The sequence below is a fragment of the Schistocerca serialis genome, chromosome 7 (assembly GCF_023864345.2).
Source record: "Schistocerca serialis cubense isolate TAMUIC-IGC-003099 chromosome 7, iqSchSeri2.2, whole genome shotgun sequence".
Taxonomy (NCBI): Eukaryota; Metazoa; Arthropoda; class Insecta; order Orthoptera; family Acrididae; genus Schistocerca; species Schistocerca serialis.
Window position 1 is genome coordinate 142,103,285 of NC_064644.1, and position 14,839 is coordinate 142,118,123.

Consider the following 14,839-nt stretch of genomic DNA (forward strand, 5'->3'; position numbering starts at 1 on the left):
CCTCAATCCTTCTGCCAGAAGAAGCCACTGGCTCTGAAAGCTTGCAAACTTTAATATCTTTCTGTGTGTGTTTTCCTGCAGCCACTTGTAAGTCAATTTTTTTATCTATCCAATTAGATTATATTTTCAAAAATTGATTATTTTCTTTGATATTTTTCCCACATGGAATGTTTCCCTCTATTATATTCATATCACTAACTGTAGTTGGCAACGATTTGGTTAAAATTCTGATGAAAATACCACATTTACTCGAATCTAAGCCGCACTCGAATCTAAGCCGCACGTGAAAAATGAGACTTGAAATCAAGGGAAAAAAAATTTTCCCGAATCTAAGCCGCACCTGAAATTTGAGACTCGAAATTCAAGGGAGAGAGAAAAGTTTTAGGCCACACCTCGAAATCGAAACACAGTTGGTCCATTGTAATATGAGACACAATTTAGGTCGAATGAATGACAATACAGCTACAGTAGTTTGGTTCGAGTCGTAAGCTTAGCAGTTAAGCTTTACCAGGTACGCATTGCTATGCGTCAGGCGCTCCGTCCGTATTTATACGGGTACCATTCCTTTTTCATGTGCTTCATTTGGATTGAATTGATTGCTTATTTTTTTTTTTGATCTGATAAGTGCCGTTCTCTATGTTATAGGTGTTTACGTCACTCTAAGCTGAAAATGTATTATTGTACTGTGTCATGCATTGCCGCTCGTGGCATGGCTTGCTGTTGTGCGCGCTACCATGGCTTAAAAGAGGAATCGTCTCATTAGCGAAACAAATGGCAAGAGACTGCTATTTGTTGTTACTTACACTGCTGCTTTCTTTGATAATGATCAACAAGAACCAAATAATAGACTGCGTATGATAGAAGATGTTCTGAACTAGAGTTTGGCGAAAATTTTTCTCCGTTCGAAAATCTTTGCAGACGCCTCTTTAGTACATTACATTCTGCACAGAAATTAGAGTCATCGTAGATTTAAAAATCTAGTCAATTGCCGTGCTTCATTTCTGACTGTATCACTATTAGGCATAAGAATAATACGAATATAAACATCACATGATATGTATATTCTTCCGCGTTTGTTGTTGTCTCACTCTAGTTTCGTAGTTTATTAGGCAGACAGGATTTAAATGAGATAGCAGCAAACACGAAAGAATACATGGCAAAATGTTTATATTCGTATTATTCTTATGGTGCAGAGAATACTGCATGTGATTCACAATTCATGAAATTCCTGTTAGCAACGATCTCTTCTCACAGGTTGGAAATTCAGAACGTGGAGTTGGCCATATTTATAAACATCCCAGTCTTTCCAGTCGGATTTTCGTAGTACATTGAAATGCTGCTACATTCGAAGATGAACAATACGGAATTTGTATTTACTACGTTGGATAATGTATGAAAAATGCAGTGGTCGAAACTCGTGGGAGAGAAAATGCTCGCCTTCCACCTTTTTTTAATTTATTTACTGATGCAGAGGTTTTGGCGCCAGTATTTATCTTCGTGCCTGCAAAGCATGCCTGTATAGCGCTACATATATTCGACGGCAGAAGTTTGTTGTGGCGGCACCTACCAACATTTTTCTGAACTTCCACTTACTTTGCACTCGATTCTAAGCCGCAGGCGGTTTTTTGGATTACAAAAACCGGAAAAAAGTGCGGTTTAGATTCGAGTAGATACGGTAATCCTATGACTGAACTGTTTGTAGCCACCCATTCTTTGTCGTATCTTCTGATGAATAACAAATCCTACTCCCATTATGACCCTTACAGACTGCTGATTTTAACCTACATTCATCTGAAGAGACATTCCTACCTCATTTCTATTCCATGTCACTGACCCCTACAACGTTTACATTTCAGCCTTTTCATTGCCCTTTCAGATATTGTAGCTTCCCTACTACATTCAGACATTTGCCACTCTACACTACAATTCACTGAATGTTACCCTTTCATCGATTTCCAATTTTTTTTTATCATTGTCACCTTACCCTTTACAGTTCTCTCCCAGGGATCTGAAAAGAGGAGAGGGGGGACTTGTCTGGGATTTTTTGCCAGTGGATGGATCCTCATGACACCTTTTTCAATTGCATGTTACATTTCCTATGGCTATACATTATGTGTCTTTAATGCAGTGGTTTCCAATACATCCTGCATCTTCCTGTGACTGATCTTTGCTGATTCTGGTGGCAGTCCCCATCCTCTCCACGTACAAGAGGGTGCACAGAACCTGTCTACTATTCCACCCTCTTTTTAGTAAGTCTTCAACCATGACAAGCTGATGGCTTTTGCTCAAAATCTAAGCACTAGCTAGGATGAAACCCAGGACCCTGGACCTTTGGAACAGAAGTAAGAAATCCTACCACTAGACAGCACATCATTGTACATAACTGAAAGTGAATACAGCTCCACTTGTTGTTTGCTTTAGATTTTCACAATTGTCATTACTGGACCTCAGCCACAAATATTGACATATATACAAAACTTCTGCAACTTTATATACTTCTTGCCACCATACTTTAAAATGTCACAATAGTCAGTTGTAACTGAAAATAAGTAATAACATGTAAATCAAATAGTAGTTGTAAAACTGATTACCAATACAGAGGAGTCCAGAAAAGGTAGACAATCTTTGGAACAAAATGACATATCATCGCAATTTTGCATGGTAGCATAGTCCATTGTTTTCTCAATAGATCTTGGCATACGCTTTCCAGCAGATGACAGTGCAGCAATGAATGAAGTAATATTGTCATCTGAGCAACGTAAGGCCATATTTAAGTGGTACTGGAAGTACAAAAACATGATGGAGGTACAATGCCAATAGTGTAATGTATACGGAACTCAGCCAACAACACGTACAACATTTTATCATATACATGATAAATTTAAAGCCGACAGTACTATTCAGGATGTGCATAATGAAAGATCTGGCCAACAAAAAATATCAGCAAGTCCAGCTCCCAGCACTGCTGCATTGCAACATTTTACTATGTCATGTCAAAAATCTGTGAAGGAGGATGCCCATGAAAGCCAAGATTGCTGCATGCTATGAACAATGATGACCCGGATTGAAGGCTGGCTTACTGTGAGTGGTTTGAAGGCATGCTTCACAAGGATGACCAATTTGCAGTGATGATTATTTGACCTGACGAGGCGAAACTCAAACTGAACAGTACTGTAAATTGCCACAACTGTGTGCGCTGGGCTCCTGAAAGTGCTCGCGTTCACATGGACAAATATGTTAATCTACCAAGTGTTACTGTTTGGTGTGGTCTGTCATTGTACAGTTTGACTAGCTCATGGTTATGAGGCCATAACTGAAAATTTTCTTTAAAGTTGATAGTATGCTGGTAAGTAGCAACAGACATAAGCTTAACATCAAAGTCCTTAAACTATTTGTTATTCATATCATTTTCTGTATAACAAGGATTATGGAAGAATAGTAAAACACACCATCCTTGTCAATTAAGATAGTAAAACCTGTCCCCTGCACCAACTTGTTACTACTTATCTCAGCCCAACCACTAGTAAATCCTACAACAAAGACATGTTGTAACCCTTACTTCAGATCACAATATTTATTGAACTTTTAACTTCTGTACCAACAACTTAAATTGTCACTTAGTCCATGAACCAAGCGAAAAGAGGTTCTTAGTGAAAGATTTATCTGGGCCACAACAGAAATTATTCAGAGATTGTTTGACGGTAGAAGAATAAAGTCCAAATACCACTTAGCCAGATTACACACATTTTGTAGTAAAGTTCCATATAGGCAAAAGGTGGTGGAAACCATGAGTTCAGGATTCATAGCACAAAACACCTTAACAGTCAGTGCTGCAGAGTCCACTTGTAAAGGAGAGCTGGATACAGCAACTGAGGCAGAGATGGTAAATGGCTGCCCTTACATTTGGCCTGCAATGGATGCTCAAGTTGCTAGTCTCGTTCTTGGCGCAAGTGCCCTCACTGGACGTATACCACGTTGCACTTACAGATATACCTGTGTCATCTGTCTGCATGTCCTGTGCAGTTTCTAAAGGCAGAGTAACATGTGATACCAAGTATGTTTTTTTATCATCTAACGTATGTTCACTGCACAGCATTGTGCATATGAATGAACCTACTTAAACTGCCTGAGTGTATGAATGAATGCAGATGAACTGTTTGCCTTGACAAGTACCCAGGTGCAGTGCATGCTTTACAGCAAGATGGCTCTCTCCCTCGCTCTACTCATTATTCTTGATTGATGTATTCATTATTCATTTCTCTACCAAGGTAGATAACTTTCATATCTAAAGGTTACTATCCTTCATTAATATATGCAGAGTACATCATTTATATAATGCATATAAAACAATAACAGTATGGGAAAGATGGATTGTTACCATGTTGAAGAGGTGTTGAGCTGTTGACAGGCACAATGAAAAACACTGCTAAAATATTTGTGCTTTTGGACAAAGTCCCTTTTCCAAAGTAGAAAACACACACACACACACATTCATACAAGCCAAACACATGACTTGCACACACATGGTCCCTGTCTCCAGGCACTGGGACCTGACTGCAGTTAGAACTCAATGCCTGCGTGTAAGCTATACTTGTGTGAACGTGTGTGTTTCCTTCTTTTGAAAAAGGACTTCGTGTTAAAACTAAAATATTTTACACAAATTGTCATTGTGCCTATCTTTAATTATATTGTTATCATTAACATTAATGTTAATGTTGATATTATTAATGTCAGTATTATATATTAATATTAATGTTGATATTATTGATGTTAGTATTGATCTTTGTATTATCAATATGAATGTGAATGACACTTTTTCATCCAAAAAATCTGAAGTTACATCCTTCTTATGATAAAAATCCAGGATATCCAATGAGTTACTCAAAATGAGTATTTTTTTTAGCACTAACAGAGGGTTGACACTAAAAATTAAAAATCTGAAATAGGAAAAAGAATCAGAATGTTTGAGAAAAATGTGTTTAAATAGGAACAAAAATTACCCACAAAAAATGCCACATTAATTATCCTTCTAGTGCAGAAGCAAGAAATAAGCTTTAAAAACGTGTTTATTGCACTGTGATTCCATTTAAAAACTTTGTTTTCTTACAAAAAATGGTTCAAATGGCTCTGAGCACTATGGGACTCAACTGCTGAGGTCATTAGTCCCCTAGAACTTAGAACTAGTTAAACCTAACTAACCTAAGGACATCACAAACATCCATGCCCGAGGCAGGATTCGAACCTGCGACCGTAGCGGTCTTGCGGTTCCAGACTGCAGCGCCTTTAACCGCACGGCCACTTCGGCCGGCGTTTTCTTACAAAACTTTGCATCTGATGATTTTGTTTTCATGAGCAGCCCTAGTGAAACAAGCCTGAACTACACAACAAACATGATGTGCATATTATTGTCATCAACTTATTAAGAACAGCGAAGTGTCATTTGATATTTGTGGCCCAAATGGTATAGCCAAGTGAAATTCATAGGGACATGCTTGGTATGTATAGGGTGGCTGTAGTAATGTCTCCAGATGGTGTACATTCTTCCAAGAGCGCCCTGTGAGCCTTAGTGACTCACCATGCTCCAGTGGCAACAGCTGCAACCCCGCAGAATGTTGGAGCCACTGAGGCAGCAATTTTGAACAGCCGGCACGGACAATGTATCACAGAAATTGAATGTTTCCTATGGTGCAATGTAAAGATTTTTCTGACACATTGGAATTTCATAAAGTTAGTGCTCGCTACATGCCTAAAAAACTTGCAGACAACCACAAGGGCTCTTGTTCATGAGAAAATCGCCAGTCTGGGTGGGAGCTGCTCCAGCATCCACCCTGAAGTCTGGACTTTGCACCATCGGACTTTTATCTGTTTTGTCCCATGAAGAAATTCCTGATCAGTCAACTCTCTGTGACAGATGTGGAAGTGAAATCAGCAGTCCACAGATGGCTATAATCCAACCACAAAAACTTCTATGAATAGGCCATACTGGTACCATGATGGAAGAAATGTGTTGAGAATGTGGTGACTATGTAGAGAAGTAGATAAAGGATGTATGTTTATTTATAATTTTTTTGTTACCTACTAAACTTTTTAGTAATAAAACTATTGTGCATTATTCTCAGATCTTCCCCCGTATAATTTTGAACAAAGATTCTGCATCACCCAAAACATTGCAATCCCACCTGTTTGCAGAATGAGTAAAACTATGTGAAATACAGCCCTTGAAGCTACTATCCTCAAAGATCCAGCAGCAGGAGATGTCTGTCATAGCCTGTATACCAATGATCACAACCAATTACCCATTTATTTTAAATGACTTCAATTCTCAATAAAAGTTGTGTTGGCTATAACAATAAACAAAACTCAAGGAGAAGAGAAGAGAATAGGGGAGGTGGTTCACATACTGTATTCCAATCCTGCTCTTCAAAGCACTGTTGTCAAATGCAGCAAGCTCGAGAGCTGTGATAAATACTTCTCCTTCACTGACAAGCTGTGAGCTTTAGGAAGACTCTACAACACTCAGGTTACGTAATTCTAAATAAAAACCAGTAATGTCAACACAGGTCCCATTCTCAACAGTTATTTCATCCACTTCAATTCAGTTTATCTAACTATGTAAACAGATACTTAACAGTGAAACCACCCAATTAGAAACTGAGTCTGCCATGTTTACTCATAGATTAAAAGATTGTGTAATTCAGATAGTGAATAACTCTTCTGGTTCAAATAAGTGGTAGTCAACCAACCAACACTTTTCATCCAATCCAACCATAGGCATTAAAATGAATTTAGAGTTGCCACACAAGTCAAGAAGTGAGACTATTATTATTAGTATCACAGTATTACAATCAGTGATTCAGACATTGCATAATTCTTCCAGTTCCAATTCTTCATCATTGTTTGTACTAATACAAAACTGTGTCAGTTCGACGTGCAAGTCGCCAAAGTGGTGTCAAATCGATAGACTTGCACCTGGCGAGCGGTCTACCCGACAGGAGGCCCTAGTCACTCAACATTTTTTTAACACGGTATTAGTGAATTTTGACGTAGTTGTGACACATCATTGTCTAACGCCATCAAATATACATTAAAAATAACATATCACTAATCAAACATATCAACAAAACATTCAAATCAGTCTTTACTTGATAGCATTAACGAGCTGATTTCTGTAGTCTCTGTTCTGTAGCACAAACTACTTGTCGCCTAGATGTTGAAAGTCTAAATGAGTGAGGATGGTGTTTGCTCATGAAAGTACATAGCACTAAAATTTGAATGGCACTAAAATACTCATTTATTCTTGCAAAATTCAATTGTTAGTGATGATGACCAGCTTCTCTATTATGAAATGGCGAAGTTCATTATCATATTTTGGGCACAAAGCACAGTTAACATTTAGGTGAAAAAAGCCATATACCACCAGCCTGTAGTAACTTGTCAAAGAAAAATATGCTGTAGTATTTCAGTTAAGACAGTCCATAATGAGAATCACCATGTCCAATAATAGCTCACTCCAATGACAACGATATCACACATGTTCTTGTTAATTACAACAGAGTTTAGGTAAAATGTTCATTTGTGTGGTATACAGAATCCACTCTAAAGTTATTAAACATTATGTAGTGTTATTGAGTTTTGCAGATATCAGTGCATGTATTTCTGTGTACAGAATGAGCACAGTAGTGGTGTCAGTCAACAATGTGAGCGCACTCAACACAGGTCTTACTTTTGAGCTTTCAAACTGCAAACTGCCAATTTTGGGTGATGGACAATGTGAGTACATATAAACCATTATTTTGTAAACTACATTACACTTTGAAAATCAAACTACATTATGCTTTGAAAATCACCGACGCTGGAGTTAACTGTTTTGGTTAAACTACCACAACTAATGTACTACTGGATTATAGAAAATGTTGCTAGATAGAAATTTAAAAAAATTCTTCATCCATAATGTACATCCCTTTGTTTACATCTATGGGCATCGTATTGTAAATTAAGGTAATTTACATGAAATAATTAATTTGTGAGTTAATTAATGAGTGCTATATGTCATTTTGTACACAGACATTAAAGTAACAGAAGTAGGTACTCAAAGTTTTGAATCTAGCAATAGTTATGGCAAAATCTGTGACGAAAAATGGTAATAGTCTGGAGGTATGTTAATCAACTTCAAACAATTCAAAGTATTTTACAGGAAAATGGGATTGCTTGACTTTCTGTTGGTGTGAGCCATCTTTCTCAAATGTAGTACTGACAGCTCATAGAGTTTTGCGTGTTGTGAACTGTTGTACTGACATCAGATAATTATATTTTCAAATTATAACTGCCCTCATGTAAACTAATAACATCAATGTAAACAGAACAATCAAAATGATAACCTGAAAAATATCTTCAAGTGAAACTAAGTTTAAATAAGGTCTTGAGATTTTCATGAAAGTGTTATAAGCCAATAGATACATGTAATGGGGGGAAAAATAACCTTGGTTATTTATGGGAGAAGGAAAAATGTAACATGGGAAAAATTCTCCTGGCTATGTCTCAACTTAAAGCCAACTTCATCATATTTTAAATTTTTTATGCACTTCATATAATAAACATAAAATCTTTATGAAAAAAAGACCAAAGGTAATATGACAATTTCTGCTTCTTCAAATGTATGGAGTTCCTTTTGATTCCCTCTATATAGATAGTAAACTAACGGTGAAATAAAAATACACCATCCTGTAACTATTTTCAAAATTATACTGTCTAATTAACTGTGTGTTACTCACCTGAAAGGACGATCACCAGTGTGAGAACGCATGTGTTCCAGAAATGCATTTCGTTGTTTAACATGAGCATCACAGACGGGGCACACATGACTATTGTAGTTGCCAAGATGAACTGTGCGAATATGAACTTGCAGGTAGGCAGCTCGACACGTTGTGAAGCCACACTGTTGAATTAAAAAGGTATGTAAATTTTGCTCTTGTCTGGAGAAGTCAATTGCTTAGCAAAATATGAAATCATTAATGGATTTTTATTTTTTTTACTGTTATTACAAAAACTTCTTTTTTAAAATTAATTTTTCTCAATATGTTATGCCAATTATTGTATTTTTACCTTTGAAGCTGATTGCAAAGGCACATGTGACATTATAATCAATAAAACTTCCATGTTCCCTTCAGCACCAGTTCTATCTGCATACATTAACATGACACTACAAATTCTGGGAGGAAAACAAAAAATGGAATGAGGCAAAACAACCATTCTCTATATAGGAGGAGGAAGGGGGGGATGAATGGCGGTATTATACAGCTATCAGTGTCTATAGTCAGTCTAGTTGACCCATCATTACTGTCTGACAGACTGTAATTATAAAACAAGTGAAACATGACTGTGAAACCAGTCATGTGATCTACAAGCTAAGCTTCAACCACTGTGATTCATTCTATGTGGGCATGACAAACAACAAGCTTTCTATTGGCGTTAATCACCACTGACAAACTGTGGACAAGAAACAGCTGGACTACCTTATAGCTGAGTACACAGCCCAACACAACATTCTCCATTTCAAGACTGCTTCATAGCCAGTGCCATCTGGGTCCTTCCCACCAACACCAGCTTTTCTGAACAACACAAGTGGGAACTCTCTCTGCAATACATCCTACATTCCCATTACCCTCCTGGCCTCAACCTTCATTCTTCATTGTTCTTACCATTCTCCATTCCCAGTCCAGTGTTACACAGCTCTCTATTCCACCAGTGCACCCACAGTCTTCTTTCTTCTCTCCTTTTCTGCTCCCTCCCCCCCCCCCCCCCCCCCCCCGCCCCTCCGTCACCATCTAACCTTTGGACGCACCTAGCTGCTCTACCCTCTCTGCACCTCATCCCTGTACGTTTCCACAAGCAGCACTTTACTGTCCACCATCCCTACCCTGCTATCCCTCTCCCTCCCCATTCCAGTCTCCTCCTTACCCCCACCACCCCGTTGCTTCTCCCATCACTCACTTGTGGTTGCAGCCAGAGACTGTGGTCATGTGTGTGTGAGTTGTGTTTGCTTGAGTGCATGTGTTGTCTATTTCCGATGAAGACTTAGTTGGCAGAAAGCTCACTTTCTCACAGTCTTTTTGTTGTGCCTATCTACGTCACAGCATCTCTGCTATATGGTGAGTAGCAGCTGTCCTTTTCATAATATTGTTAAGTCCATCCTTTAGTTTCCATTGTCTGGTGTTGCCTGATGGCTTGTCTTCCATCGCGCAACCCAGTGCTGTTTTCCTTTGTTACTATTTTTTAATTCATTACTGTACTCAGCATCTGTCCTACTTCCTCTTGTTTCCTGTGTTTCTCTTGTTGCCTTACAAACCACACTGCATGATCTGCTTATGGGCCACACTGTACCAACCATTTCGGCTATGCCCTATAAAAGGCCACAAGACTGCGCTGATTGTTGGTACACCATCTCACATCCCATATTCCTCTCATCGATATCAATAATCCTAAATCTTCAAATTGATCACACTTCCTGTGTCACTCTCGCGTATTTTCCTGTGTTATTTCCCATACCTTTCTGTGCTACACACCCCACAACCACTCCTCCTCCTCTCTACTCCAGTCCACGCCTAGTAACTTCACCTAATGTAGTCACATCTGCCGTTCCCCTTCTTCACACTTATCGACCCACAGACCTGCAACCCACATTACAATCTTTTTGTTTATTTTTTCTCTGAACCCATTGTGTCTTCATCCCAATTTCAGTTGGCTGATTTTCACCTTTTGCTATTGGCCTACTTCCTGATTTCATCTTGTTACCACTTACTTCATCCATTTCGACCTTTTCGTGATTTTACCCAGTTATTTAGGTGTAATTCTGTGAATTTTCTTGGACATATTTCTAGGTTATTTATACATTTTTATGCATTTTATCCATCACCATGGACCCTTACTCTTGCCATCTGCGTCAATACAGAAGTGCTTCCTTACCCCTAGCCAGAACCCAGCCACACATACTGTTCCTGTATTGTTGCTTTGCTCATGGAATCCTCCCCAAATGGCCTTACCATCAAATTACCTATCTTGGCTGCCATTCTTCCTTCCACAATGACCTCCATCTGTTCAGATTCCACCAATCCTTAACCCTTACCAACATAATACTGAAAAATCATATAAAACAGCCCAAAACCTCCTTACAATACCTCCTCTCCATCTGCAAAATTCTCCATCTATGCAATCTCAAATTCCTGGATCTTATATCATACACTGAAACTCCTGCTCTCCAAGAACTAGAGCAACATGCACAACAACACCTCAAAAAACTCTCCACCCTGTCCACTTCCTATTCCTGCCTTGGATTACCACTAGCCCCCACCTCTATAACAACCTCCAAATTTCCCCCATATCCTCTTATAGCTGACAAACCCTGTCTTGCAGACCTAATACATTTACCCAACCCCCAGAAAACCCCAGAAACTCCCTCACACTACCATACAGAATCCAGAACCTTTCCTCCAAAAGCCTTAGTGCCGCAGAAGTATTAGTCCTTTCCAAAGGACACACCTTTTGCACTGTCCCAAATTCAATCATTCAGGACTTGTTAATGACCTCCTCTCCTTCTGCTGGTTCCTACAGTGGAAACACTTTTTACCACCAACCCTACCAATCTGACTCAATCAAAGACCAATGCTAACTCAATTCACTCCTGCATCAAATCGTAATCCACCCTCACTGCCTCAGAATCACCCCTGTTAATTTTCGAGAATTTCTTGACATCGAACCTTGCATCACCATCATTCCCCAAATACCTCAACATGTGAACTAACCTTACATCTGCAGAAAGAACTGCAAACCACCATCTAAAAACTGATCCCAACCTTATAATCCTACCTGCTGACAAAGGCTCACCACTGTTGTTTTGAACCACAAGAATTACCTGGCAGAAGTATTCCACCAGCTGTCAGATCCATCAATCTACAAACCTTGCCACAGTGACCACATTTGAGAAATCCATCAGGATCTCCTGTGTCTCTCCAAATTCTTGCGCCAATACCACAACCTCTTCCCAGAGTCCATCTCTCTCCTCACCCCTCCAGTCCCCGCACTCCTACCTTATACATCCTTTCTAAAGTCCATAAAAACAACCATCCAGGACATCCCACTGTGGCCAATTTCTGTATCCCCACTGAGAGAATTTCTGTTCTTGTAGGCCAACACCTTCAGCCTATTACCCACAACCTACCCTCCTATATAAAAAATACCAACCATTACCTCCACTGACTCTCCACTGTTCCTGTTCTTACACCACACGGTACCCTGCTCATTACTATTGATGCCACCTCCCTTTACACTAACATCTCCAATGCCCTTGGCCTTACCACTATAGAACACTACTTTTCCCAGTGCCTGATAGATACCAAAACTACAATGCCTTCCTAATCAACAAGACCAACTACACCCTTACCCACAATTACTTCTCCTTTGAAGGCACTACCTAGACACAAATTGTGGGTACAGCTATAGGCACCTGCATGGCACCATCCTAAGCTAACCTATTCATGGGCCACCAAGAGGAATCCTTCCTAAACAAGCAGAATCCCAAACCCCTCACCTAGTTCAGATTTACTGATGACATCTTTCTGATTTGGATCAAGGATGAGGGCACACTATCCACATTCCTAAAGAACCTCAACACTTTCTCCCCCATTCACTTTATCTAGTCCTGTTCAATCCAACAAGCCACCTTCCTTGATGTTGACCTCCACCTCAAAGATAGGTACATCAGTACCTCCATCCATTTCGCAAAGTATCAGCCATCAGCAATACCATGATTTTGACAGCTGCCACCCACTCCATACCAAGAAGTCCCTTCCATACAGTCTAGTCACACGTGGCTGTCACATCTCTCATGACGAGTAGTCTTTCTTGAAATATGAGGATCTCACTGAGGTCTTCAAAGACTGTAATTATCCTCCCAACCTCGTACAAAAAGAGATCTTCTCTGCCCTATTTCTCCAGTCACCCACCATCTCTCCAAGTCCCACCACCCAGCCAAAGAGAAGTATTCCCCTCATGACTCAGTACCACCCAGGACTGGAGCAACTGAATCACATTCTCCATCAGTGTCACAACTATTTCTCGTCATGCCCTTAAATAAGGAATATCCTACTCACTGTCCCCCCTCACTGTTGTATTCCATCATCCACTGAACCTACATAATATCCTCATCCGTACCTACTGAACCACTGCTCCCAACCCCTTGCCTCACTGCTCATATCCCTGTAATAGACCTAAATGAAAGACCTGTCCCATACATCCTCCCACAGCCACCTACTCCAGTCCAGTCATAAGCATCACCTATCCCTCAAAGGAAGGGCTATCTGTGAAACCAGTCATACAATCTACAAGCTAATCTGCACCCACTGTGCTGCATTCTATGTGAGCATGACTAACAACAAGCTGTCTGTTGGTGTGAATCCCCACTGAGAAACAAGAAACAGCTGGACTATCTCACTTCTGAGTACACAGCCCAAAACAACATTCGTCATTTCAATGACTGCTTCATAGCCTGTGCCATCTGGTTCCTTCCCAACACCAGCTTCTCTGAACAACACAGGTGGGAACTCTCTCTGCAATACATCCTACGTTCCCATTACCCCCCTGGCCTCAACCTTCGTTCATCATTGTTCTTACCCTTCTCCATTCCCAGTCCAGTGTTACACAGCCCTCTATCCCACCAGTGCACCCACAGTCTTCTTACTTCTCTCCTTTTCTGCTACCCCCCCCCCCCCCTCCTCACTCTCCATCTAACTTCTGGACACACCTAGCTGTTCTATCCTCTCTCCACTCACTTCGTCCCTGTACATTTCCACAAGCAGCACTTTACTGTCCCCCATCCCTACCCTGCTATCCCCCCCCCCCCCCCCCCTCCCTGACTCAAGCTCCTCCTTACCGCCACCACCCGGTTGCTTCTCTGGTGTCTGCAGTCTGCCTTAAATAGCTGGAGATTGAGGTCATGTGTGTGAGAGTTGTGTTTGCATGAGTGTGTGTGTTGTCTGTTTTCAACAAAGACCTTTTTGGCCAAACACTCACTTTCTGACAGTCTTTTCATTGTACCTATCTGCAACCCAGCACCTCCGCTGTATGATGAGTAACAACTGTTCTTTTCGTAACACTGTTACTGTAAAAATGCAATTTAGTGTTTCAAAACTTTGGAACTCTTTAAGGGTCTCTATTTAAAACACCAGCTAAAATAATTCTTTTACTGCCTACACAACAATCAATTATTTTTCAATGTTTTGAAAAAAATTAAGAACTTTACTACTGGAGGATCTGTACAGATTTATTACAATCAAGGGCACTTTAATTACAGATAGCTTTATTGTTGATACTTCAAATGATATTTCTACACAAAGTTATGTGGCGAAGTTGAGTTTGAGAACTGTAGATTGTCTTTGTGCAATGTAAGGCAACCCTACACCCTCCCCTACTTCTATGTTCAGCTCAAATGAAATGTAAAATGAAAAAGAGTTTGAAAAGATGGCTTAGGTGCTATTCATAATGAACATTTTTTGGAAAACACATTCTGTTTCTGATGTGTTGGCAGAAGAGCCAACACCGTGTTGCTAGAGGAGGCCGAAATGCACGCGTTTAAGCTCACGCAGACTGGCGTGAGGTCTGGAACAATTAAAGGAGTTGAGTCTACTAAATAAAGTACAGAGTTGCTTGAATACTTAACTTTAATCCATAAGTGGAGAACATCGCTCTTGTTGATACATGAATTATAATCTCAATATAAACTGGTAATGGCGCCTTGCTAGGCATAGCAAATGACGTAGCTGAAGGCTATGCTAACTATCGTCTCGGC

General features: G+C 39.9%; 1 protein-coding gene across 3 annotated transcripts in view; it reads right to left on the reverse strand.

Annotated features, from left to right (window-relative positions):
• LOC126412418 (zinc finger protein 836-like) overlaps positions 1-14,839 on the reverse strand; it is a 167,449-nt gene that overhangs the window by 49,777 nt on the left and 102,833 nt on the right. For all 3 annotated transcript variants that reach the window (XM_050082008.1, XM_050082007.1, XM_050082006.1), the window contains one exon: positions 8,772-8,935. In XM_050082008.1, the coding sequence (XP_049937965.1) occupies positions 8,772-8,935 (164 nt within the window). The remainder of the gene's footprint in view (positions 1-8,771; positions 8,936-14,839) is intronic.